General features: G+C 51.7%; 1 protein-coding gene across 2 annotated transcripts in view; it reads right to left on the minus strand.

Annotated features, from left to right (window-relative positions):
- Window positions 1-7,562: 7,562 nt before the first annotated feature.
- The window catches only part of ZHX3 (zinc fingers and homeoboxes 3), a 94,321-nt gene continuing 74,306 nt past the window's right edge, over window positions 7,563-27,577 (minus strand). For both annotated transcript variants that reach the window (XM_045980897.1, XM_045980896.1), the window contains exons 2-3: window positions 9,355-12,371; window positions 7,563-7,773 (exon numbers count right to left, since the gene is read on the minus strand). In XM_045980897.1, the coding sequence (XP_045836853.1) occupies window positions 7,763-7,773; window positions 9,355-12,220 (2,877 nt within the window). In that variant the 5' untranslated portion in view covers window positions 12,221-12,371 and the 3' untranslated portion in view covers window positions 7,563-7,762. The remainder of the gene's footprint in view (window positions 7,774-9,354; window positions 12,372-27,577) is intronic.

Consider the following 27,577-nt stretch of genomic DNA (forward strand, 5'->3'; position numbering starts at 1 on the left):
CTTTCGTCCTGGCAGAAAACATGACAACCCTCAGTCATGCAGAGGCACAGATCAGTTTCACCTCCGTTTCCTCCAGGCAGACCTAACCTCATTGATTGCCCCGGGAGGCCCCCGAAGCAGGTGGGGTGAAGGGAGACACTCGGTGAAGCCTGAAGGTGTGGGCCTGTGGTGGGTAGCTGCCTCACCGTGCGTGCAGGCCCTGTCCCTGCAGTGGGAAGCTTGGGATGGCACTGTCTCCCCCGCACTGGGTTGGGTGTCACCTGAGAAGCTTCTGAAAATGCCAGTGCCCAGAGCTCAAAGAGCTATTTTCCAAAAGCTGCCCAGGTAAACCAAAAGAGCAGTCAGAGTTGAGACTCACCAGTTTTGTTTTTTTTGGGGGGGGGGTGTCTTCTGCCCAAACAAAAAAACGGCCAGGAGGAGGAAGTCCATGGTACCAGGGGCAAAGACGAGCAGTGGATGGTTCCCTGCAGGGTCCCCTCTCTCACAGTCTCCAGCAGGAACTACTGGCTGGCTGGCACAGCAGGGACGAAGAGAGGGACTCCGAGCGGCAGGCCTTGACTTCTCGGCCAGTGGACACGTGCACACAGCACCACCCAGCTGGGGCCGGGGCCATGAGCAGAGGACAACCACCCCCACCCCCACCCACCAACCAGCACATCCTGGACAACACCTGAAGGCCGGGGCTGGTTCGAAACTCACTCATCTTTCTCTTTGAGCCTGTCCGCTCTCACCATTGCTGTTCTTTTGAGGGGAGAAACCAGTTCGAGCAGTATCAGCGTGTCCCACGAAACTGGTTCATGGAACAAAATAAGGTCCTGCCTCGCATTTCAGTGCAAGAGCTCAAGCTCTGTCTCAGCCTCCTCCAGTCCTCCCTGGGTGTTCCTGTGAGAACCCCAGGGGACTCGAGCCCAGGAGTCGGACTGGGCTTCTATTTCCTGCCCGGAGCCCACTGCACCGCCACCCCTGCCTCCCCCCCCCCCCCCCGACTTCTGCTGCCAATTCTGTCCACAGCTGTGTCCCAAGAAGCCACCGCCTGAGCCTGCACGCACCCGGGGGGTTCGGTTGACAGGCTTCGGGGCTTCACACCAGGTTGGTCCGGCTCCCACAGACTTGCTTTACATTCGACACAAAGCTGCTTTTCAAGGCTTAAGTTGGCCTCCACGGGGCCAAGCCAGGGACAGACCCTGCTGTCCACCTGGGACGGGAACTACCTTTCTATGTCTCTGCCCCCGGGGATATTAGTTGTGGGCCCCCTTTCTCCTGTCACAGGCTCTCAGAGTCACCCCCAACAAGATGCAATCGCTCTGACTCCAGGAATGAGGCTTCTAACATTCCTTCCAGGCCCCCGAGTCCTTACGCACGTGCACCAGCCCCTCCCTAGCAGACGACAAGCTCTGCTGCTATTCTCATGGGATAAAGGGGGAAAGAAAAGGACTTGCCAGCATCCTCTCATCAGACACCTGAGGACTCCAGGTCTGATTCATCTGCCTTTGTCTATGTGGTGCAGTTTCTAAAAACATCACAGTTCCGTCACGTAGAAGCCAGCCGCGTGGACACAGCAGCGTGGGAGACGGCGAGTGGAACTTCTATGAAGTGAGCCAAGGCGAAAGGCCCTGCTTCTCCAGCCACGTGTAAGGTCAGGCTTGACTACATAAACCAGCAAACGTGAAGTGTTCTTAGTTTTCCGTGCTCCGCCACAAAATAAACTCAGCAGATGTGAAATATATTTATGTTTTTATTTAGGAACAATCAAAAGATTTGAAGTACCATTTCGGCCCATATCAAATTGTATAAGCAGTTTGGCCCTGCTCCCTTCATCCAAATCCACAGATACAAAATCTAGGAAATGTGCAATTTGCATCTTAGAAATAGCAGCATCCCCACGGGGGACCTCATGAGGCCTGGAGATTCAGCCCAGAGAGGGCAGCCCACTCCACCGCCTCGGCACAGCCACGGTCCAAAGGCAAGTTTCGTCTTTCTGTTAAAACTCTTACCCCCGGGTAAAGAACTCTCGTGTAGTTCGGTAAAGTTTCCATTTGCCTCTGGACAAACAGGGCAGTTGCCTCTTAGCACCAAGATGATCCCGTCTTTCAGGCGTCTCTGGGCGACAGGAGGCGCACCAGGGCAAACTGCCCGCCAGCCACTCCCGGCCTTCCCGTGGCACCGAAGACCAGAAGGTAAGTGGGTGGCAGAAAACCAGAAGGACTTGGGACCATCCGGAAGGACCTGCAGCTGCGGCAACCTCCCTGACTTCCGCCAAGACTGTGCTCAGCAAACTTCCAGTGAACGGTGGCCGGCAGGGGAGAGAGGAAGGTTGGTGTGTTTTCTCCGTTGTAACAATTATGGCCTGGTCTGGTCCTCCTGACAGCCGAGCGGCGCGTGTGCCCAGAAGTGCCGCAGGAACGCCTCTGCTCGAGGCACCCCGTCCCCTGATGCTCACCCGGGCTCCCTGGGACCCCCTCCAGCCGGCATCCCTCAGCCTGGGGCTCCCGCCCGGCCAGCATCTCAAGCAAACTGCCAGAAGGAGACCGCTGTGTGGGCAGGAACCAAGGATGAGTGACAGTCTCTCTCCTTAAACACAAATAACAGAACAGCTACCACGAGGGGCGATTCTCACCCTCCGCCAACGGATCTACTCCGGGGTCTGACCCTTGGGAACGACCACATGCTTGCAGCTTTCTACATCCAGTGACTCCAAACAGCCCCTACCTACCCTGGACAATTCACCTAAGGCTCCAGCGAATACTTGAAATACTTCTAAGTCCCCCACTTAGTGTGGGAATGAAGAGCAGTCTGAGGGCAGCACCGAGAAACGCCACTAACACGCAAGCGCTCCGGTGCGCACGGGCGACCGCGGCAGAGCCAGGCTCCGGAGGAAGAGGCACTAACCGCAGGTCGACCTGCAGACTCTCGGGCGCCCTGGCTTGCCCTCTGCCCCCGCGGGCTGCGGGAAGGACACCCAGCAGAAGGGAAGATGACCACCTCTGCAAAGCTCTGCGCGCTATGCTCGCCCCTCCCTCTGGCTCCAGCCCGAGCAGTCACGAGGGCCAGGCTCTGAGGGCAGCGGAAGCCTCGGGGCTGGGGACAGCAAAGCAGGACTCGTGTTTTTGGTGGATCCTGGCAGTCCTGCCAACCAAAAGACGGTGTTTTTACAAATCAAGGTGACAGGTGCTTGCTGTCACCCCTGTCCGTGTGGTGACCGGGGCCTGCTGGTCCTGCCAGGCACGGGGGTCTCCACCCCTGCTCGGGACCTCTGCAGACAGAATGGCTGCTTCCTGCCGGAACCAGGCTGTCAGGTCTCCCGTCTGGGGAAGGCCTGGGAGGGCCCCGTTCAGAGGAGTGGCCAGATTCGTGGCCAGTCTTGACGAGTCATTTAGGACGGAGAAACAGAAAATCAAGCTCTGGATCACCCCTAGGACCAATTGCTCTGAGCGCTCTCCCTGGCCCCCTGCATGCCCTTGATGGGTCCGCTCAGAGAAGCCCCTGCCCGGGACGACCCAGTGCCAGGGACACCACACAGACTGGGGCAGAAACCAACTCCCACCGAGGCCTCTCCGTCCCATCTGGACGCAGAGCTGGGCTGGGTAGCCAGCCAAGGCGCACCCACAGTCGTCCCTCCTGTGGTCACTCGGCCTAAATCAAAACCTGTCACTTTGCTGAGAAGTTGCCTCCAGCCTCCCCAGCCCTGGCACCACACCACTTGGCTGCTGTAAACGGCCAGAGAAGGAGTGTGCTGGTTCCCTCAGACCGAAGCCAGGCTGGGAGCGGGACCTGCTCGGAAGAAGGCTCGGTCTCCCCCAGCCACGCAGAGATGGCCCCCCAGGTCTGGGCAGGAAGGTTGGGCGGGTCTGTGCTCCTCAGGAAAGAGAACAAAGGAAGGAGAGTTGGGAGACCTGGACGTGGGACTCCAGACAGGACGAGCCCAGCCTGTCGGCGCCCCGGGCCAGGGGCTGCTGGCTCCGGCCCAGAAGCTGGTCCTGCGGACACTCAGCCATCTACAGGGTCTTCCCCGGCATTCGACTGAGCCTCGTGTGTCAGTGGGATAAAGGAAAATTAAGGATAATTACACTTAATACAAAAGGTGGGTCAAAACAATAACCTGCCCCAAATAAACTCTGAGCAAGGGAAGAAGGAGAAAAATCAGAAAAAGCCCAAATTCCAGGTTTGGTAAAAAAATAAAAATAAAAAAATTCTAGGTTTGGTTTGGTTTGACGCTTTCTTGTTGGCCGGTTCTCCTCTCCTACAAAGTGCCTTTCTGCACTGCGGCCGTGGTGTTTACACGGACGAAGATGCTCCAGCGCAAGGGCTGCGGTCGGGGAAGAGAACAGGAAGACGAGGCAGTGCAGCCCAGCAGGGAGCTGCGGGAGGAGGTGGGGAGAGCGCGAGCACCCGGCCTCCACGGAAGGCAGCCTGGCACAGACGTCCCAGGGCCAGAGGGGGGAGGAAGGGGACATAGGACCTGTCGCTGGGCCATCGAGTGAGCAGGATGAAGAGCCACATCTTAGCCTGGAAAACACGCTGGGACCTCCTGGTGGGACAGCCCCCCACCGCCAGCTGGGATGCCACCGTCCGTGCACGGGGGAGCGGACAAGCTGGCAGTCCACGCTGCCCGCTCCCACACCGGTGCTTCTGGAGAACAGGGAGCAGGGCCTCTGCTCGGGGCACTGCGGTCCACCGGGACAGCCACCAGTCACCCAGTGAGGCCTGGAGCTCTAAGTCACGTGGCGCTACCAAACCCCAAATGCCAACAGGGCCACCCGAGCAGGGCGCTCTGTTTCAGGAACACGCGACTCCTGAACAGAACTCTCCTCTCAAATCAAAAAGCTCCCTCATAATCAAGAATTAAAATAAGTAAAATATGCAAGGTCTATGTATCATAAATCCAGATTTCCTTGACCAGATGATGCTCTGGTTTCACCGACTACAACTGCGGCTACAACCCCAGGTAAAAAATATAATAAACCAAACATGTGCCAGACACAGGAGACGAGAAACACTGAAATGTTTACTATCTGTGACGAGGCCACGTGCATACAGAGGGGAAAGATGAGTCACCTTATACAACAGGCTTTCTTCAGAGGGACTAACCCCATGTCTCACTTCTGCAGCCCACAGACCGCCTTCTGCCAGAGGCGACATCACAGACACGCTTCGACGGCGTGCAAAACCACAGTGACCTGTCCTGTGACAGGACACAGGGCTGCCTGCTGCGGTCCCACACTCCCCCCAAGCCCCCGCCACCACCCTCCAGGCCTGTGTGGGTCTCCGTGCCGGGTGAGCAGTATTCCCCGAGCACCCAGAGCCCCGGGCACCGGCTCGCCGACCCAGCCGTCTCGCTCGCCATCACCTGTGACCGTGATTCTTGCGACCGCGAGGCTCCAACCCACTATTGGCTCCGGTCCAAGCCCACGGCAAGGGGGTGGGCCTCTCTAGGCTGCTGGGGGCCTTACCTGGGCCGTCTTGCCATTCGTGGGCAGGGCTAAGAGCTGTGAGGAAAGCACGCCCAGGCGAGCAGGCCTGCAGCTTCTCCACCTTCTAGAGACAGGCTGGGGCTGAGGCTGGGTCGCTATGTCCTGCGTGAACTTGTCCACCATGAAATTTATTTTTTGTGTTGCTGTTTGGGTTGTAAATGAAATATGAACACAAGTTAAATAACCGAGAAAATTCTCTTTAAAGCCCTCTGGCCAGTGCAGGGCTCAGAGGGAGGCCAGCAGACCGGTGTCGCCGACACTCAGATGCACCCTGGGCCTGGCATTCCCTCCGACACAGGCCCCTTCCCCCAGCAGCCCCGTGCCGGGAGCTTCCTCAAGTCTATACCTCAGGTGGATATTTTACAAGTATCGAATGAGCATCTGCACTACCTCTATGTGTATATATAAATTAATCTGCATGTACATAAACCCTAAAGGAAAAATTCCAGGTGTCTGTTCTCTGAAGGAAGGCAATCACTCACCACGGGCAATTCTGCCACGAGGTCTCTGGGGGCTAAAGAGCTTCACACTCAAATGAAAAGGACACAAACACAGGGTGCGGAACTTGCCAAGTACTCGTACATCATGTTTGAAACAACTCAGAGGTGGTCCCTGCAGGGCCTGGGAGAGCGGGAGAAGACACTTTAGAAGAGCAGGGGCTCAAGGGCTTCTGGGGTCCGGAGAAAGCCGTCTCCTGGAAGGCAGAAGGTGCCACCACCATCTTCGTCCTTGGAGCCAAGCCAGCAAGGGGCCGCACCCAGTTCGGTTCTGGGTAGGGTCAGGGAGACGGCGCCGACCCTCCCGCCAGCCTGTCGTGCCCGAAGCCCCTGGCCTCTCTCTCTGGGGCCACTTTGTGCTGCCCCCCAGCCTGGGCCCGGGAGGAGCATGTTCACAGGGCCCTGGGGAAGCTCACGGGCTTAGGGAAGCAGGTGGTCTCTGGCAGGCGAGTGCAGCTGCGGGGGACATGACTTCCGCCTGCCTCATCTTGGCCCGCTGCTCCCAGAACAGCCAGTTTTGGGGAAATAGGGATTTACCAAGTAGTACAGCTTTGTAAGCAAGTTGCCCAGTGTTTCAGAAGCACCTTTTACTGTGATTTTTCTCAATTAAAAAAATGGTATGAGGATTAGGCTAAAGAAGACAGAGATCTTGTTTCCAAATCTGGGGATATAAATGCAGAACTTATGAAAAATCCTCACAAGGGCCTGTCCAGTGATGCCCAGCACCCAGCCGGGCCTCGGCACAGGGGGCCACGAGCACCCTGGGTGTCCGGCCAGGACCCTTCATCTGCAGGTCTCCGTGCCGAGGACCACCCCCGCTCTGACAGCTCCTGGCTCCCCAGATCCCAGAGCGTTTGCTCTTACTCCCGGCCGGCCGAGCACGGGTCTTCCTTCCCAAACTGCTGGCGGCCTTGAAGGGAGTGGGGGTCAAGGGCTCCGAAGACTACAGCGGCCAGAGCCGCACGCTGGGGCCGTGCACTTCTGCGTTCGGCCCCGCCTGCTCCTTTCCTCAGTTTTCCTCTCACTCTCAGAACATCTAGACTGAAAAACAACAACAAAAACGTGGGCACAGCGGTTAGTACATCAGGCTTGACAACAAATGCTTCAAGAACTTGATCTGATAACTGGAAAGTTCTGGTCCATGATTCAAACTCCCACGGACAAGCAGTGCGGCTGGAACGGCTTCCGAGCCCGGCGAGCAAACCCTAGCAGGTGGCCGGCGCCCGCAGCATCGCCCCCAGGGCAGGGCAGGGCAAGGCCCCCTCCGGCAGGGCAGCCGCCTGGGCAGACACCGCCTTCCTGAGGAGCGCGGGGGCGCCCAGGGCTTCGGCGGGCTCTGCGCCTGCAGGGGACGCGCGGCCTCCGCGAGCTGCAGAGAACAGACACGGGGCATCTGCCGAGATGGCGGGAGACAGCGCGCTGCTGGCTAACCCAGCTTTCTACGTGACGAAAGCGTTCGTAATCGGATGTTTTATTAAATGTGGAGAGGCGGAGTTATAGGTTAAAAACTTGATTCCGTGTCTATGAATATGAACTCTGAACTATTTTATCCACTGGAAGGCAAAGGAAAGGTCCTACGTGGCGGGAGGAAGGACTGACAAGCACTCTGCTCTCCCCGGGCGCCCTGGCCGGCGGCGGCAGGCTCTGGGCGGGCGGCGAGGCCTCCAGAAGCTCCGGGCGAGCCCGGCGGCGGCGGGCATGGGAGCGGCGTGTGGCCGCAGAGGCGGGGTGAGCCCTTCCCCGTGGCAGGCGGCGTCCCGGACGGGCCAGTCCTTCAGAGTGAGCGGTGCCCATTCAGTCTGTTTCTGAGGAGAAAACACAGGCCTGTCACCTCCACAGCGGCCGCCACCTGGACCGCCCCACCTCACCTCCCGGCAGCCGGGACAGGGGCCGTGGCCTCCCACCTGCCGCCCGCCCATCCCACAGCCCGAGGGGCCCGCAGAGCCCCCCACCGACCAGCGCCCCCGAAGCCCGGGCCACCGCTGGGTGCTTCAGAGGCCCACGGTCCAGGGCCCTCGCGGACGTGGCCTGTGCACGGAGGCTGGCGGTGGAGAAACCAAGCACAGACACACAGACAAGCCCTTCCGGAAGCCAAGGGTTATGTGCCTCAGACAGAAGAGGAGGCGGCCACAGTGCCACGCCTGCTCTGTCCCACCCGGGACACCACATTTGGCCTAGCGGTGGATCCAGGAGCGGGGGCGGGGGAGGGCAGTCCTTGTGACTCAAACCCACTCATCCCACCTCCCGGTTAGCTTTTCTTTCTAATTGTGATAAAACATACACGACATAAAAGCTACCATTTGAACCATTTTTGAATGTACGGTTAAATGGCTTTAAATACATTCACAAGGTAGGTAACCACCACCCTATTTCCAGCTACCCCCAAAATATACTTCAGTGAAATTTTAATTTAAAGAATCTAGATTGTTCTAGTTGCCAGCAAGCCAGGGGTGGGCAATCCCCAGGGGCACGCCCAGTGCTGGAGAAGGTGTCGCAGGCAACCAGCCCCTCAAAGCCAGTCCTGTTTCCTGGAGCCCACCACCGCCTGTGAGGGTCTCACTGACTCATGGAGGCCTGAGGAAAACAGGGCCAAGTCTGGAAATATTGGCCCCAGAACCAGCTTCTAAAGGTCCCCAAATCGGAGAATCGGAGAATCCACTTGCTCAGTTTCCACGGGCTGCTGGCCATCCTGTGATGAGGCCTCAACGGAGACAAAACCCCGACGATGGGGAGGGGAAGGGGAGGCTGGGACCCCCCGGGGTCAGGACCCGATACTGACAAAGTGACTTGTCTGGGGCTTTAAAACTATCTTTGGTAAGTTATCTTCTAAAGTTTTCTTTCAAGCTAATGCCAGGGATACGATCCAGAGAAACGGAGGAACAAAACTCGAGCTTTTGATTCCACAGATGTCTAAGAAGGAAGATGATTTTCCATTTCTCCAAATCAGAAAAAGCAACAAATGCAAATTACAGGGCTTTCACCATTTACATAAAAGCACTTCCCACATCTAAGGGCAATTGGAGCCCCTCCCTTCTGCTCCCCGTCCTGAGCGGAATTTCCTCAACAGTCCTTGCTCTCTCTTCTTACACCCGGGGTTGTGGTTCCGTCTGACTCTGAGGGCGCTTTGACCGACTCTCCCACTGCTAGGGAATGTCTAGAAGAGCTTGCACACTTACAGGCCCACTGTGTTCCTTCCCCTAATGACACAGGAAACACATCACACTGTAGGTCATTTTCCCTCACGCTCTAATGGCTTCTGCTGCCAGGTGCCCCTGAAGCAGCTGGTCCCACTGCCAGGGAGCTTAGGAAGAGTAGCCACCCCTGTGGCCCGTCAGGGCCCGCACCCTCCCCACAGCGGATGGCCCCGGACCCCGAGGTCTCCTTACCCAGCTGAAGTCCAGCCTGGGGACTCCGGGTGTCAAAGGGCTCCGAGCTGGCCTCAGGGGCACCGGGCTCCCACAACTCACTGTTTTCCGACACCTCCGCATACGCGTCCCCGGTCCCTTTGTGCACGGCTGCAGGCTCACCGGCGCCCTGGTCCTCGCCGCCCGTGTCCGCCACAGCCCGGGTGTCCTCGCCCATCTTCTCCGCAAACCACTGCTTGACCTGCTGGGAGCTCATCTGGGTCTGGTCGCAGAGGCTCTGCAGGTCCTCCTCCCGCAGCGTCTTGTGCGTCCCATAGTAGTCCTGCAGCAGCTCCCGGTTGCCAGGGGCGATGACCAGCAGCCCTGGAGGGAAGTTGCCCCGCTTATAGTCTTCGTACCACTTGAGCTGGCCGTTCTTCAGGGCGTACCTGCTGTCCCCGAACCAGCGCACCACCTCGGGCCGCGGCAGACCGGTCTGGGCCGTGATGGCATCATAGTCCTGGGTGCTGGGCCAGCGCGTCTGCACGAAGAGCTGGCGCAGCAGGTGCCGCTGCTGGGCCGTCTTCTTGCAGCTCGCCTTGCCGGGGGGCTGCTCGGCAGGCTTGCCGGGCCCATCCTCTTCGGGCTCACAGGCGCCCGGCCCCGGGAGCTCGCTCCTGCCGTTGGCCTCGGTGACCCGCAGGTTCTTGAGGTTGATTTTGATGGGGCTGACCTTGCGCTCCGCCAGGGCGTGGCTGCTGAGCCCTTCCAGGGAGCCGTCTTCGCCGGGGACCCTCAGGTCTCCCACCAGCTCCCCTTCTCCCGCCTCGTCCTCGGCAGCCGCCACCGCCTCCTCATCCGGGCCGGGGCCCTCGTCGGCCCTTCTGGGGTCCTCGGCGCTCACTCTCTTCCGCCTCTCTGAGAACCAGCTGTCGATCTCTCTCCGGGTCATCTTGGTTTCAGTCCGCAGGCGGTCCAGCTCCTCGTCGGGAGGAAGGGGGTTTTGTGCAAAACTGCTCTCCAGGGCTCTGAGCTGCTCTGGAGCTCGCTCCTTGTACTTGGTTGGGGTGAAATCGGGGGTCTGGTGCCAGGCCTGGCGTCTGGCGGAAGGGGGGGCTGCCAGGGTGGCGGCTGGCGGGACACAGGGCACCTCGGGGGCCTTGGCCGCCGCCGGAGAGAAGGGCGCCTCGGGCCCGGGGTCAATGACGATGGCACCAGGGTCGCCGGGCAGCATGGCCCTGGAGCCCTTCAGGTTCCGGCAGTGGTACCTGCGGTCGCTGAACCACTTGCGCACCTCCCTGGTGCTGAGGCCGGTCACTTTGGTCAGGTGCTCCACCTCGCTCTGCCCTGGGAACTGGTTCCGGCAGAAGCTTCCCTTCAGGGCGGACAGCTGCTCGTGAGACTTCTTGTTCTTGTAGATGCTGGCGTCCAGGAAGGCCTGCGAGGTGATGCTGGGGCACGCCGTGAGCAGCGACTGGGCCGCGTTGACCACCTTCACCGCCGACGCCGTGTTGGAGCACACCGTGTTAATGGGCGCCGCGGGGGGCTGCTTGGGCACCGACGTGACGGCGGGTGGCAGGGACGAGCTGGGTGCCTGCAGCCCGTTGGCCGTCAGCGGCTGCGTGACCAGCAAGCCGCCTGCTGTGCCCTCCGGCTGCCCCACCACGTGACCCGGGAGGGCGGCCTGGATGAGGTGCTGGACGCCGCCGGCATTGGCGACCAGGGGCGTGTTGAGGACGGTGATCGTGGGCTGGGGAACGGACTGAATGACCGTGTTGAACATCTTCTTCCGGGCATCCTCAATCTCCTCGGGGGACCAGCTGATGCCCTGCTTCAGCCTCTGGGCTGTGAACCAGATCTTGAGCTGCTCTTCCGGGTACTTGGTGACCACGGTCAGATAGCAGAGCTCCGCTTTGGTCGGGTAGGGGAACTTATGGAACGAGTTCTTCAGAAAGCTGTTGGAGTCCATGGCGGCATTGTAGGTGGGAATGCTGCTCAGGGGGATCATCACCTTGGGGAGGGACTTGGACGTGGGCAGTGGCTGGTGCCCATGGTGCTGGGCGTGCACGGGGGGCGGCTGCTGCAGGGGGAGGAACTGTGCTATGCCGGCCGGCAGGACCGGCACCGCTCCCAGCAGGGGCCCGTTGGCTGCGTGTGGCCCTTTGGCCGAGGTGGTGGCCGGCTGACTGACCGGGACCGCCCCATTGACAAAGGGGTGGTCCCCCTCCTTCGCCTCGGTCTCCCCAGCCGGTGGGTTTGGTAAGGCCGTGTCACCCACAGGCTGACTGGGCATGTTCTCCTTGAGCGTATGAATTTTTTTGGCTTCAGCTTTGCCTTTCATTATCTTCATGATTGGAGTTTTGGTAATGATGATTTCGGCCTGTCCGTCAGTCCCTTCGGCGTTGGGCTCACTCGGTATGTCAGGAGCACAGGTGCTCTCGGGGACGCTCTGCTCCACGACCACATGATTGTCTGGCTTGGCCACATGCCACACAAAGCTGGCTTCTCCCGAGTGACACTTGGCATTGTGCAGAGAAAGGCCCTCAGGAGTTTTTGCCAGAAAACTGCATTCAGTGCATACAAAAGTTGGATCCTTATTAAAGTCTGGGTGCTCTGCGTTCATATGTCCCACAAACTGAGTTATGTCCTGGGATCTGAAATCACAGTATTTGCAGGAATACGAATAGCCGTCCAAAGTGCCCCGGTGCCCGTTGGCCAGGGCGGGGCCATCAGTACTGCTGGAGGTCGGGGCAGCCTCGCTGCTGCTGGCAGGCGCTTCGGGGGGCAGCTCCTGCTGGGGTCCTTCCGGTAAAGCCTCGGCGGGCTGGGCCTCCGCGCTGGCGTCCTGTAGCACCACGGTCTTCACAGGGATCATGCACGGGGTGGTGGACTTCCTCTTGCTAGCCATGGCGACAGTCACACTGGCTGACCGGGGGTGAGCGCCTGTCCTGTCAAGGGCCTCACAGTGTAAGTTCCAGCTGCTCCATGTGGACCAAAGAAACAGTTTCCAAGGGCAGTTTTCTCAGTTGTTTGCAGAAAGCAAGTTTTTCCTATTAAACCTAAGGAGGAAGAAAAAAAACGCTCATGATCTCTTGGGCTCTGGCTGTGAACTTCCAGACAAACCCTGGAGCTTGTCTTCTATCACAGGGACCTTTTCTTGAGAAGTTCCCCAGCGGCCTGAATGTGGAGCCCCCACACACCAACAAAGTAGGGCCCTGAAGAATGACCTGGGGGGGTTCCAATACCATGTAATAGACTTAAGACATATGTTTTGTTTTGTATTTCCCTCTGTGTTCTTGTATTAAGTAACTCAGATTCAAAAACCAAGCAACAACAATAACAACAAAATAATCCTTTTCGATCTCCAAATTAATTCTGACCACGTCAGAGTGAGAACAAAACATCTAGTGTAATTCTTGTTTAAATGTTTGGGCCAACAAGGGTTTTTCTTTTCATAGCCTTCCCACACATGAGAACGAGACGCCGCCTCTGCCTCTCCCAAGTCAGGCCCAGAGGCCAAAGTCAGCCGCAGTGTGTGAAGGGGGGTGGGGCGTCTGGCGGCCCACAGGAGCCGGGCCTCCCTCTGTGGCCTTTCCCTGCCTGCTGCCCGGCCACACGCACCAGGATGGCTTTCATCAGGATGACAGATAATAACACACACAGGTGAGGCCGGGGTGAAATGGGAGCCTTCCTCTGTGGCCGGCGAGATGTCTGTAAATTGGCAGAGCCGCTCTGTAAATCAGTTTGGCAGTTCTTCGAGAAGTGAAATAGTTACCACAAGACCCAGTAAGTCCAGTGCTACGTACGCACACAAGAGAAGTAACAACAGATTCACACGAACACTGTGCACAGATACGCATGACCTCATAATAATGGCTACGAGGTAGAAACCACCTCGGTGTGCACCAGCAGGCAGACGCACAGACCAAACCGGGGACGTCTATCTGGCGGGGGCCTGAGGTGCCATCGCGTGCCACAACACGCATGGAAACATGCGAACTGCAAGTAGGTGGCCCCAAACGTCTCATGTCCTATCACTGCATTTGTAGGAAAGGCCCGGGAGACATCCATCCACAGGGATGGAAAACAGACCAGTGGTTGCCAAGGGCGAGAATGGGAGCCACCGCTAATGGGTATGAGGTTTCTTCTGGGGTGATGAAATGCTCTGAGTTGTGATGACCGAAAACACCTGTGAATACGCTGAAGACCATTAAAAGGTCAAACCCGAAAGGGGCGGAGGATAGAGCACTAAAGCTCTCCGTTTTGTACAAGAGGGACTTCCTTACCCCTTCTGAGGTCCCTACACAGGGGACATCATTTATTTCTGCTACTGCCTGACCTACCCTGGTAGGATTTATTTCTGCTCTGGGTAGAGGGGGACAGCTGGTCGTGAACAGGAGGGTGCAGAGGAGAGAGGAGAGAGAGGAGAGAGGGAAGAGAGCTCAGAGCTGCCAGCTAGTGGAGCACCAGCACAAACTGAAGAGACCTGAGCTGGGGGGCGGGGGAGTGCAGAACTCATGAGCAGGAGAGCACAGGGCCCCGCGGACAGGGCACCGATGCCACAGTGCCACCACTGAGGTCTGGGATGGGGTTGGGCTTCACCGAGGAAGCGTTAAATCCTGTTCCTGGTATTTTACTGGCCAAGGCTGGGAAAGTTTGCAACACAAAGATGGACTTATTTGTCATTCAAAGTCAAGCCTCAAAGGAGCCTCACACTGTCATTCAAAGCAAGGATCAAGGACAGCAGCACTCCCAGGGACGCTCTGAGCAGATCAGTGGTTGATAGGGAAGGCAAGTGAAAGGAGCAGGCGCGGGGACAGTGGCCACTCCGCCACCATGCGGCGTTCAGTGCTGGAGGAGGCTCCGCGCGCGCGCGCGCACACACACACACACACACACACACACACACCGGCTCAGGTCACTCCCACCACCACCCCTGCAGCAGAGCGCTTGCCTGAAGGGCACACAGCTAGGCCGCCCCCGCCTCCGCCCCCACGCAGGAACCCAGGCACTCCTGCTCCGGGGCCTGCCTGCAGCCTTAGCTGCTCCACACTGAGCTGAGTGACCGCAAGGCTGTTGGAATAAGGGCCACAGGACTTTCCAAAGTGATCTCTCCCCCCTCAATATTTATTAGGAAAATTTTCAAACATTCGACAAAGTTGAAAGAATTCTTCAGGGAACACCCATCTACTTACCACCTGGATGCTTACCACGGGACTGTTTTTAACAACATTACCCATTTAGGTAAGTTTATTTGTCATACACTTTAATTTATTTTTATTTTTTTAAAGATTTTATTTATTTATTTGACAAAGATCACAAGCAGGCAGAGAGGCAGGCAGAGAGAGAGAGGAGGAAGCAGGCTCCCTATGGAGCAGAGAGCCCATGCAGTACTCGATCCCAGGACCCTGGGACCATGACCTGAGCTGAAGGCAGAGGCTTTAACCCACTGAGCCACCCAGGCGCCCCTGTATTACACTTTTTTAAAAGGGTATCCAATAGAATAGGTACTTAAAGGGTAAAGCTCCAATTATCCAGAAACCCATTCATCCAGAAGACATTCGTGGACCAGGTCTGACTAATGAGATCTTAATGACCACGTGGAAACACAGTTTCCTAAACCAAGCCTGAGTGCCGGGGGCTGATACACATGCAAGGTTTAATGCTGCTGAAGACTCACAGAGAAGGGCCAGATGACAACTGCATGTTCATCTTTTTTTTTTTTTAAGATTTTATCTATTTATTTATCAGAGAGCGAGCACAAAAGCAGGGGGAGCAGCAGGCAGAGGGAGAAGCAGGCTTCCCGCTGAGCAGGGAGCCTGATGCGGTGCTCGATCCCAGGACTCTGGGATCATGACCTGAGCTGAAGGCAGACACTTAACCGACTGAGCCACCCAGGAATCCCTCATCATTCTCTATATAATCTTTTTGACACTCTGTCATAAAAATTCCTGTCTAGTAATTTTAACAAAATGAGAACAAAAGCATGTAACTTTAAGAAAATCCGTCTTTGGGAACTGAGAGACAGTCGATCAATTCACTAACTTAGCACAGTTGCAGCTAACAATCGGCACAGTTCAACACTACAGAATATACACGCGGGGCCTGACAAAGTATGAGTTTATAGGTCAAATTCTGAAAGATGAGTTAAGAACTTTTTTTTTCTTTTTTTTAGTTCTGAGGAAGGAACTGGGAGGACAGTAAGCAGGACAGGATGACTGAGATGTTTAGAGATGCGAGTCTCAGCAGACTCTCTCCAGGTCCGGCTGCAGCGCTCCCGAACAGCGCACGACTCATCAGTAAGAACAGGAATCATGGGAGCGGCCGACAGGGTCACAGAGTCACGGTGAGAGACCGGGACATGCTGCTGTGGTTTTGAAAGATCAAGCAGACAAGACTGGAGGCAGAGCATGTGACTCCTACGGGAGGCTAGTTTGACAGATCCGGGAAGAGCTGAATATTCTACGATAATCCACTTCCTAATCTGGGGGTACAGTATAGTTTATTGATGGTGCATGACTGTGGGGGCCCCTAAGGTTTCCTGGGCTACACCGAGGACTGGGCTGTCTCCTGCGACTTTACAGTGACACTCACAGTGCTCCAACTTCATATTCTTTTAAAAAGTCATGAAACATATTTAGAAGTTGGTCATGCGATATAATAAACCATATGTAAATCTCCCAGGTACTCTTGAGAAGAAGGTGCATATTCTGTTGCTATTGAGTGTTCTGTGTATGCCTCTCAGGTCCAACTGGTCTAAAGTGTTGTTCCAGTCTAAACTTGCCTTCTTGAAAAGATTTAGCGAATAAAGGAAATGAGGGAAAAAAGAAGGAAATGTTCCCACATAAAGAATTTCTACCAGAAACCCCCAAAACATTATACCTAATAATGAAATATTCAAGTCAGGAACAAGATAAGAATTCCCACTATCATTACTTAATATTGTAATGGGATCCTAAGCAGTAAAATATGATTTTTTAAAATGTGAGGGACATGCAGTAAAACAAAAGAGAGAGAGAAGACAAATTGGTTATATTTGCATATGAGGAGATTATCTAGTGAGAAAATCTTAAAAACCATTGTAACTAGTAAAGGATGGGGTAATATGATAAGACACATCTGTAATACGCACACTTATCACAAAGTTTTCCATATGCCGAAAATAATCAATTAGGGAAGGAAATGGGGGGTGGAGGTGGGGAGAAGAGCCCACTCACATTAGCAACCATATGTGGAAAAGATCTCAGAATAAACCTTTGTAAGATGTGCAAAATCTATATAACAATAACCACAAAACTTCAGCAAGAACAAAAAAAGAAGAGCTAAATAAAGGGAGAAGAACAGCGTATTCCTAGAGACAAAGATTCAGAATTATGTAGATATCAGTCCTCTCTAGGTTAATCTCTAAACTCAGTACAGTTACAACCACGATCACAATCAAAATGCTACCAGGTAAAGCAAATATCGTAAAAAGTTAATGGTAAAATCTAGGTGGTGAGTAATGGATATTCACTAAAAAATTATTTCAGTTTTTCTACATGTTTGAAAATTTTATTTAAAAATGATTGAGGAACTGCCAATAAAATTTAAAATTGTATTTAAAAATGTTTGAGGATTTTTTAATGCAATTTGGCAAGCTAAATCTGAAATTCCTCTGGAAGGGGAAAAAAGCAGCTTAAAAGTTCTAAAACAGCTATTTAGAAGAACGTGCTTTACCTGACAGGAAAACATATGTTAAAGCTTGAGTAATGGAAATAACGTGTTATCAGCATAAGAAATAGTAAATGGATGGATGGCTCATCTGGCTGCACTTTGCATGTATGGGATTTTCAGAGTATGAAAGCAGTGTTATTTTTAAAGACGTTGGAAAAGACAGACAAATTAATAAGTATAATGACAACTAACTTCAAGCCTAACTCATATTTTAAAGAACAATAATTTCCAGGTGAATTTAACAGAGAAATATAGCAAGCAAAATGGCAAATATATTAGAAAAAATACAGTAAAAAACTTAAGTTTTGCTGAAAAATTCTTCCCGTGCAAGACTGAAAACCTAGAAACTGCAAAAGAAAAGGTTGATTGATTTGACTTCATAAATGCTACAGATTTTTGAATACTAAAGGAAACCATTAACAAGGCTTACGCACAAGTCGTTGGACTCTTGATTTCAGCTCAGGTCATGATCCCAGGGTTGTGAGATAGAGCCCCTGGTCGGCTCAGAGGAGAGTCTGCTTGGGATTCTCTCTCTCCCCATCCCTCTACCCCTCCCCGTGCCCACACACTTGCTCGCTCACTCTCTCTCTAAATAAATGAATCTTTTTTTAAAAGATGAGGCTCTTCTCCCTTCCTCACAGATTGGCAAAAATCAGAAAAACAGACCTTGCCGTATTCATGCACCACTGGTGAGAGTATAAATTGGTGAAATTTTTATGGAGGGCAACTTATTATTATTATTTTTTAAAGAGTTTATTTACTTATTTGACAGAGAGTGAGAGAGCACAAGCAGGGGAAGCAGCAGAGCAAGAGGAGGAAGCAGGCCCCCCACTGAGCAGGCAAACCGACGCCGGGCTCGATCCCAGGACTCTGGGATCATGACCTGAGCCGAAGGCAGACACTTAATAGACTGAGCCACCCAGGTGCCCTTATGGAAGTCAATTTAGCAACAGATGAAAAGGGCTCTCCTTTCATCTAGCCATTTCCCTTTGAAGAACCCACACTATCTGATGAAGTACAAAAAAAGAGGCACGTGATTGCAAAGATACCAGTCAGGTCATTCACTCCATCAGTTCACAGCACGAACAACATCCGTTAGTTGGGTAGTTGGGAGGTGACAAGGCAACACAACGAGTGCTAGGAAGTGAACTGCAGCCGTTCAAAAGGATTAACACCTACGGGTACTGATGCAAATACATTTCTAAGACTTTTTCAACAAGATTTTATTTATTTGATTTATTTGAGAGAGAAAGTGCACATGCATGCACGAGCTGGGAGAGGGGCAGAGGGAGAGGGAGAAAAGGACTTCCCACTAAGCGGGGAGCCTGACGGGGTGGGGGGGGCTCAATCCCATGACCCTGGGATCATGACCTCAGCCAAAGGCAGACACTTAAGCAACGATGCCACCCAGGTGCCTTTCCAAGACTTACTTAATAAACTACGTAGTGTCGTGTGTAATAAAATATATTTCACTGTATAAAGAACAATCTGTGTAGACCTAATTTGCTTGAACAGAAACAGCATTTACAAGAATGAAGAACAGGGACGCCTGGATGGCTCAGTCCGTTGAGTGACCAACTCAGTTTTTGCTGGGGTCGTGATCGCGGGGTCATGAGATGAGCCCCACATCAGGCTATGTGCTGAGCACGGAGTCTGCTGAGGATTCTCGCTCTTCCTCTCCTTCTGCCCACTCCTTCAGGTGCGCATTCTCTCTCAAATAAACAATAAACAAAAGAACAAAGAATAAATACTGATCCATTAAATCGTGAATGACTTTATCAGAGAGGAATCATTTTTAATTATTTTTTTTAATTTATACTTTCTATATCATTTGAATTTGTTATAATTGTGTGTTGATTATCAATAATTAAAGACTATCAGTAAGTATTAAAGAGCATCAGTAAGAATTAAAATACATTAAAAGTAACAGTGCCCGTGAGCAGGACACCCTGCAAAGGCAGTGGATGTGAGCTACTCTCATTTAGAGCTGGGAGTTTCACTGTGACAGGAACCACCTTGTGTGCGCAGAACGGGTGCCCAGGCTTTTCCAAATGGAGCCCCCGCCTGGTAGCCCTATAGCTTCTCATTTGCTTGGCAACCTGGCCTTGTGGAAGTCATTCAACTGGAACAACAAATGACAATTGCCATGGGTTTATCTGTACCAGGGAGGTGGAGGGGAGGTGACCATTCACTGTTTTCAAATATTAGTTTCAATCCATCAACAGATTTGACCACTTTGTAGAACCACTGACACCCTGAAATCCACAAAGGCACAAACGGAGGCAGAATCCTTGAAATGCAGACTTTTGACACTTAAAAATGCCCTACTCACAAGCATCCTATCACACACTTGTGTGAAGTTACACATGGTAGCTGAAAAACATCTGTGAACCACTGCCCTCCGAGCCACAGTACCCCTCGACCCAATGCACCGGAAGTGTCAAAAAGTGGTTCCAGGCCAGATGTGCAAACAAAACAGAACACCCAGCAGGCTCTCGTATGAATGCAGCCGGGGCTGGGAGCAATGGAGTGTGGGAACACCTGTCAGAATCACTGTTTGGCACGACTCAAGCAATCCCAGTAGTGGGGACTGGTGGCTGGCACTGGGAACCACTGCCAGCGCGCTGAATTCAATCAATGGGTTCAATCTCAAGAGACTTCTGCAGGAGAAGATAACACCACACACAAGAGGATCGACTTGCCCTGATGGCGCCATGACTATGCCGGAAAGAAAGGCTGAGAAATTTCCACGACCAACTAGGAAACTGGATTTACTATAATTTTATCACTCAAAGTGCTTTGTAGCCGGCCAAGTGCTTTCATTTCTTTTGATCCATCCCCACAGCCTCCTGAGTTGGTCATTATCACTCCTTCCCCATCTCAGCTCCGAGGAGCAGTGAGCAAGGACGGGAGGTGACGTGGCCAACATCACACAGCAGGTTTATGGATGAGCCCGATGTCCTGACGCTAGATCCTACGCTGTTTTTTAGGCCACATTCACTCTGAATACCAACTGAATAATAAATCCACTACCTATAATTAGTTTTACATTATTAATTATATTGAGACTTTTTTTAAAAAAGATTTTTCTATTTATTTGACAGATCGCAAGTAGGCAGAGAGACAGGCACAGGGCAGGGTTGGAGGGGGTGGGAAGCAGGCTCCCTGCTGAGCAGAGGGCCCGATGCAGGGCTCGATCCAAGGACCCTGAGATCATGACCTGAGCCGAAGGCAGAGGCTTTAACCCACTGAGCCACCCAGGCGCCCCTAATTTGAGCCTTCTTACAGAGGGTTCAAAGGTTTTACGAGCTGATTTATTCCAATGTTATTATTGTTGTTTTAAATTAGAATGACTCGACATTGTGAAGGCTACTGTGGTCTTTACTACGTGTGACAATCTCTACTGTCAGAAAAGGCCATACATTATTTACTCAGGTGTGAGTAAAGAGTTCTGTTACAGCAGAGCCAAGTGATTAGACCAAGTCAGTCATCAAGAATCTATAACAAAAAGAGCACAAGGAAACCGTCCATCCTCAGGAATGTGTGTGGGCAGGACCTTGGCAGGCCAGCAGATCTGCTGGCTACAATTACCAGGTTTTGCTGAAACAAAGAAAGGAGTTACAAAGAATTCCAGCCTGTTTCTAAGCCAGAATCCTCAAGTGTCAAAGCCACGCCAAGCCCAGAGCTGGCCTCGTTTTACTCTCTGGATATGTAAGGTCACAATACTTTCTGCATTTAGTAATCACCCTTCAGCTGAGGGCTTGCGGCCAGAGCTCTCTACTTGTTTTTCCCCCTCGAGCAATTGTTTCTGTCAAGTCACCAACAGAAATAGCCTGCTCCAGTCAGATGTTATCACCTCTTTGGTGAACATTAAGTTATTCCTTCTCAAACTCAGAAAGATAATCATAATATAAATACAGAGTAATCAGAATTAGAGGGATTTTAGAGACCACATATTTCCAACCTCTCATCTTTGCCTGAATCATCTTGAAAATATCTCTAACTGGTTAGGAAAGCCCATGTTTGAATACTTCCAGTTGACAGGAAGGTCAGCCTTTACTGAGGTTGAAATGATGTTGGGAATGGTTCCTTGCGGTAAGCAGAGAGAGAGAGAGATCCTGCTTGTAGGTTTCGCTCTCTAAATTTTTCACTCAAAAATAGTTGAGGACTTACTGTGTACTAAGTACCATGAGCTAGATACTGGGTATACAAAGATTTTTAGAAAGATGTGATCCCTGTCCTCAAGAAGCGAATTGTTTGCTGTGACTGTGAGGCTCTCTACCAGTATCCTGGGGCTTGCTCTCCTTCTGGACACGCTGGAGTTCCCTGCTCACCTGAAGACAGACATAACCAATGACACGCAGGCAAGGGGGCCATCTCTAGGGGAAAGCTTGACGAGAAAGGACATGCTTTGCTTCGCTATTTACTCTCTGGCCCTCAACTGGCCATGTTGCAGACTGCGGCTACTCTCTTAGTGCAAACTGAAGACAAACGCTGACCCACAATGTAAGCAGAGTGTGAGCCAGGAATAACCTTGCTGTTGGGAAGCCACTATGGTTTTTGGAGCTGCTTGTTACTACAGCGTAATCCAGCCTGTCCTGACTGATACACAGTATAAGGGAACCCTGACAATCAAACAAAAGCAAACAATAAGCCAAGCGTCGTAGTAGAAGCAGATATAAGATTCAGTGAGGGCAGAGGAAGGCCGTACCACCAAGCTCAGTTATCTGGAGGACTTGGCTAAGGCCTCACAGAAGAGTCAGCCTCTGAATGAGAAGTTCAAGAATGAGCAGTTACTGTTGAGAAACGAGGGTTCCCAGGGAACACTCTGCAGAGCCAGAGAGGGAAAAAGAAAACACAGCATGTGTGGAGGGCCACAAGGAGCTCAGTTTTGCTGGCATATGCATTGTGAATGGGGTGGGTTTACCAAGAAACTGAGGAAGTGGAAGCTTTTGGGACCCTCACTGGCATGGGCACCTTCAATGACCTCTACCTATATATTTTTTTATAAACTCATGCTTCTAGTCTTTATATTTATATATTCTTTATACCTACATTCTAAGGCCTCCTTCTTAATGTTCGGGTTCCGCAAAAGCTAGATGTGCTTTGGATGGGGCAGAGGGGAATAAGGAAATGATTACTAGACCTGTTCATCTTGCTCGTGATACCTTTGCAACATCTGACACAAGGAATCCCATTCCCTAGCAGGCTTTACCCCCAAGCCGACCATCCCTGTTCCTGCCCTTTGTGTCACAGGTTGGAAAGTCTGCACCAGCCACTGCTTTTCTCTGAATATGCTCTTGTTTGTTTACAGCCTTCTCAGGAGCAGCCCCTGAATCTACATCGAATCCTCCAGACGTAGTCTGCATATATTTCTTTCTTCAGTGGCATTTCTTGTGTCATACTTAATCCTTCCATAAAAGTTGTTACCCAAATGATGCTAGAGTATTTATTTATTTATTTATTTATTTTATTAATTTTTTTTAAAAAGATTATTTATTTATTTATTTGATAGAGATTGCAACTCGTCAGAGAGGCAGGCAGGGAGAGAAGAGGAAGCAGGCTCCCTGATGAGCAGAGAGCCTGATGTGGGGCTCTATCCCAGGACCCTGGGATAATGACCCGAGCCGAAGGCAGAGGCTTTAACCCACTGAGCCACCCAGGCGCCCCGATGCTAGAGTATTTATACTGCAAGCTTCCTCAGGAAAATATGGAGCAGTGCTCCTGGCTTTAATTCACATCACCAGCATCAAAACACACTTGTTTGATTTCGCTTAGGTTTGACAGACTCTGAGGAACAAGTCTGGTGAGGAAAAAGGAGATAGCTAATTCATTTAACAGAAAAGAGGGGAAAGTAAATCCATTTAACAACTCTTTACTAAGCACCTACCCTGTGTCAGGCACTGGTCTATACATTATGAGTGAGATTAAAAAAAAAAAAAAAAAAAAAAAAAATATATATATATATATATATATATATATATATATATATATATAAATTTCTGCCTCCTCAGAGTTCACATTCTAAGGGGAAGAGGAAAGACGATAAACCAAATAAATAAATGAAATTGTGTGTTAGAGAGTAACAAGTGCAGGGGTGCCTGGGTGGTTCAGTGGGTTAAAGCCTCTGCCTTCAGCCCAGGTCATGATCCCAGAGTCCTGGAATCGAGCCCCGCATGGGGCTCTCTGCTCAGTGGGGAGCCTGCTTTCCCTCTCTCTCTGCCTGCCTCTCTGCCTACTTGTGATCGCTGTCTGTCAAATAAATAAATAAAATCTTTAAAAAAAAAAAGTAATAAGTACAACGGAGAAAAATAAAGCAGGGAAGGGGGGCGGGGTGGGATCGCAACAGGGAACGGGGGCTTGGACTGGCCTCACTGAGACTGTGGCATTGGAGCCGAGGCCTGGAGGTGAGGAAGTGAGCCGTCTGGATGTGGGGAGGAGCGTTCTAGGCAGAGGCACAAGCTGGCGCCCGGACCTTGAAGTTGGAATGTGCCCAGCTGGTTAAAGGACAGCAAGGAAGCCCATTAAGCGGGGTGGGAGCAGTCAAGAAAGCAGGAGGAGAGGACCAGAGAGGTGAGGAGGCCCACTGCGCAGGGCCCTGTGACGACCTGGTCTGTCTGGGGCTGCAGAGCCCTGGGGAGTGCTTGGAACAGAGAGGGCTGACGGGGTCCAGCGTGCGTGCTGCGGGCGCCCCTGCTGGCCGCGCGGAGAGCAGCCGGCAGGACGAGCAAGTGGAGGAGGAGGAAACCTGTCAGGGGGTTATGTCAGCAACCTGGGCAGAAGAGGAGAGCAGTAGGAACTGAGATGGCCCAGATGGGAGGCAAAGAGAAGGGGCTGGATTGTAAACACACTTGGAAAGTAGAGCTGACAGGATTTCCTAAAGTGGGGTGTGTGGGTGGGGTGTGTGGGCACTGAATGCAGAGCAACCGGGCGGCCTGTGAGGTCCTGGCCCCGAGTGACTGGAAGGATGGCACTGCCACCGACCACCAAGATAGTCTGAACCTGCAAACACCCAAAGCAAGTGTGTGCTGCTAGGACTGGAAGGGCCCTGTCCAGGTGAAAGCAGATGGAGCTGGTTTGGTCCCAAGCGGTTTAGATGAGTATGGGTCAGGCTGCTAATGAGCGGTGAGGCTGTGCCAGGCCGACGCTCCCAGTGAAAAGATTTTGCTCTGTGCTCAAACCTGCTCTCACACAGAGAAACTGCAGAAAGCAGGGGAAGGCAGAAGAAGGAGGGTAGGGCCAGGGGCAAGGAGTTGGGGACAGGAGGTGGCTGGGAACAAACCTAGGATACCTTGAGAGGCAACTAGTCAGAGCCTGCACCCTTGGAAGTGTGGGACAGAGCCTTCCAAAATTAAACATTATGTTACTTGCATCCTAAATTTTGTTTCAAGTACAAAAGCAAATTACTTTATTAAATTTAAAACTAAAATTTTTAAAAACAATATAAATGGTTTGTTCTGGATGTGGTTTTACTGCTGAATTACATTTGTTTTGTTTTCATTGAATTTTTCCAGGGTGGGCCAGAGTTTACAGGCAAAATAGCTTGCAGGGGAGTGAGCCGGCTTGAACCTCTCAAGAACACTGACTGAAAAAAGAACTCTCTGGCTCTCCCCTCTGGATATGATGCTCCCCCGCCTACTGCCAGGCTCAGTCTGCACTGCATTGATAACAACGGCCTCACTGCAGCGAAGCCCAGCAAGATGGCACACGGGGAGAGGAGGCCAATCTCACTCACAGTAAAAGAAATACTAATTAAAATCACTTAGGCTCTCTTTTTTTCGTTTACTTTGGAAAAGCTCAGAATGTTTGACAACATACTGGGTTGACAAGGGTTTGAGGAAGTAGGGTACCCACACACTGCCTGCAGGAGTGAAAACTGGTAAATTCTCTACTGAGAAGTACATAACAGTAGCTAATGAAATTGCCAATGCTCATTCCCTTTGACTCAGCCGGTCTGCCTCCGGAACGCAGCCTCTGGATGCGCCGGTCCGCGTGTGCAGTGCTGCATGTACAAGGTAACCCGCTGTCAACACTGTAATGGCACACGTGGAAATGACCTGATTGTCCGCAAAAAAGGGAACAGAATAATATGTACCTGTGAAAAAGAATGAGGGAACCTTTTTTATACTAGGGCTTAATCTTCATGATATCTTGATCACGTTTTTTTAAAAAGCCAAGGGAGGAAGAAAAAATAGACATGTGCTTATGTGTATGTATACATATGTATGTGTGTATACAGTGTATGTGCACACTATATACACACATATCCATACATGTGTACACACACACACTATATACATACATATATACATAGACAGACACACACACTTAAAATATCTCTAGACAATACATGAGAAACTAGTACCCTTGGTTGCCTCTGGAAAGGGGAATGAGGAGTCAGTGAAACTCTTCCCTGTGAAACCTTTTAAATGTTCCACGATGTGCAGGGCATCTGGGTGTTAAGTATCTGCCTTCAGCTCAGGTCTCAAACCAAGGTTCTGGGATGGAGTACAACGTTGGGCTGATCAGTGCGGGGCGGGGGGGTGGTCTGCTTCTCCACACCCCCTCTTGCTCACTCTCTCAAATAAAATATTTTTTAAAATGCTCAACAATGTGAATGTGCTATGTATTCAAAACAAAAAATTAAAATTTGAATTAATATATAAATGGAAAAAATGTTAGCACATTTCCCAAAGCGTGTAGGTTGTTACAAATAGCAACAGAGTGAAAAAGCGAGAGGCTAATGGGGTTGGGGCAGAAGACAAGAATCTGTGATGAAGGTCAATGCCACGTAGAGCTCCTTTACATTTCAAATTTCTAATAAATACAGATAGGCTTTTGGCTGAACTTCTGTAGTGGTGTACATGGCCGGTTCATCTACAACCAAATATAATAGCATGCCTCCAGCTTAAAGCCATAGTTCTAAAGTAACTTAGAAACAGGAATGGAACAATATATATGGACACTATATGCCGAGCAACTGCTTTCCCAATTAAAAACTCCTATAGCAACCCGTTTCCCAGTCTCCGTTTGAATTTGCCCATGATGTGGGTGCCCATGACCACTGATAACCATTTATCACAAAGTTCCTTTCTTAATTGGGTCTGATTCCCAGGTTTTAGATCTGCCTTTTGAAGAAACACAGAACAAGTGAGCACTCTCCATGGTGTGACCAGTCAACCTCTTGGTGCACCCATCAGCCTTCACACACTGGAGATGGTCATTCCCCACTCTGGCCCTCGCCTCTGCAGTGTTGAGCCTCCCAAACTCATTCCACACTTTCTCTAGTAACCTGCTCTTTGGATGCATTCTCAAAATGTGGCTGTCCGAGCTGAACAAGCATTCAAGATGCAGTCCAATCATAAGAGCAATAAACAGAAGCAGTTTTGTAATTATTCTACTACCACTACTAACTAGTACCCCCAGAAATCTATCTAACCAGAGGTTCTTGGTCTTTTTCTCCCCATACAGATGAGGAATTTGCGGACCTGAGAGGTGAAGTGGGCTGGTGGGACAAGGAAACACTGCTGGGATTCGGCAGGACTGGGATTCTTTCATCACAGGCCATTCTACAATCCTGAGATTGTAGGCTTTCTGGGCTTTCTTCCCCTTTGCTTCTTTGAATTTTATTTTCTTGTCCTTTATTTCAGCCACGTTTTCTGAGATCATAGATTTGTGGCTCTTGCAGATTCCAGAGGGTTTGGTGGTGGTGGCATGCCTCTCTTTCTTCTCTGAGAATCACAGCTCTTGTAAGGCCTTCTCTGAACACCCTTTTAAATGTCTAAGATAGTCTGCAACCTCTGTGCTGAAGAGTGTCCACAGCAGTCCTCTATTTCTTTCATAGCATTTATCAGAATTTGTCACTGCATCTGCGTCTTTGTTCCCATCTTTTCCTGCTTTACTGTCTCTCACCCCAGCTAGGCTCTGAGTTCTGTGAGGTCAGGGCCTATCACCACGGCATCTTTCGCATACAGCACAGGGCCTGGCAGACAGAAACCATTTTCGCTGAATGAATGGATGAAGAAATGGGAGCTGAGAATGCGGTTAAGAGTCTAATATCAGACAGAACTGGGCTTGCCCCAAACCCCTACCATCATGACCTGTGTATTCCTGGGCAAACGATTTCATTCCTCATGATCTGACTCCTCACTGGAAAATGGAGACAGTGATGCCTACCTCCCAGGGCTGCCACGCTGCTCGGTGAACTGACTCGGGGGGTAAGAAAGGCTAGAGCGTGCCTCCTGGTACACAGTGGGCGCTCAGCAAGTCACAGAGATTGCAGCGGCAGCTGCTGCTCTAACCCCGCCACCTCCCACACAGAGGCGGGCCATGGGAGGGTGACAATTAAGCGTAATGGCAAAAGGTACATCAGTTGTTTTAGCTGGCTCGGTTTTTGTTTTTGTTTTTTTTTTATTTTGGTAAAAAACAGCATAAAATTTACCATCTTAGCCATTTTTAAGTGTACTGTATGGTAGTGTCAACTTTATGGACACTGTTGCACGACAGATCTCCAGAATTCTTTTCATCTTGCAAAACCGAAACTCTATAACCA

Source organism: Meles meles, chromosome 16 (genome assembly GCF_922984935.1).
Source record: "Meles meles chromosome 16, mMelMel3.1 paternal haplotype, whole genome shotgun sequence".
NCBI classification, from domain to species: Eukaryota; Metazoa; Chordata; class Mammalia; order Carnivora; family Mustelidae; genus Meles; species Meles meles.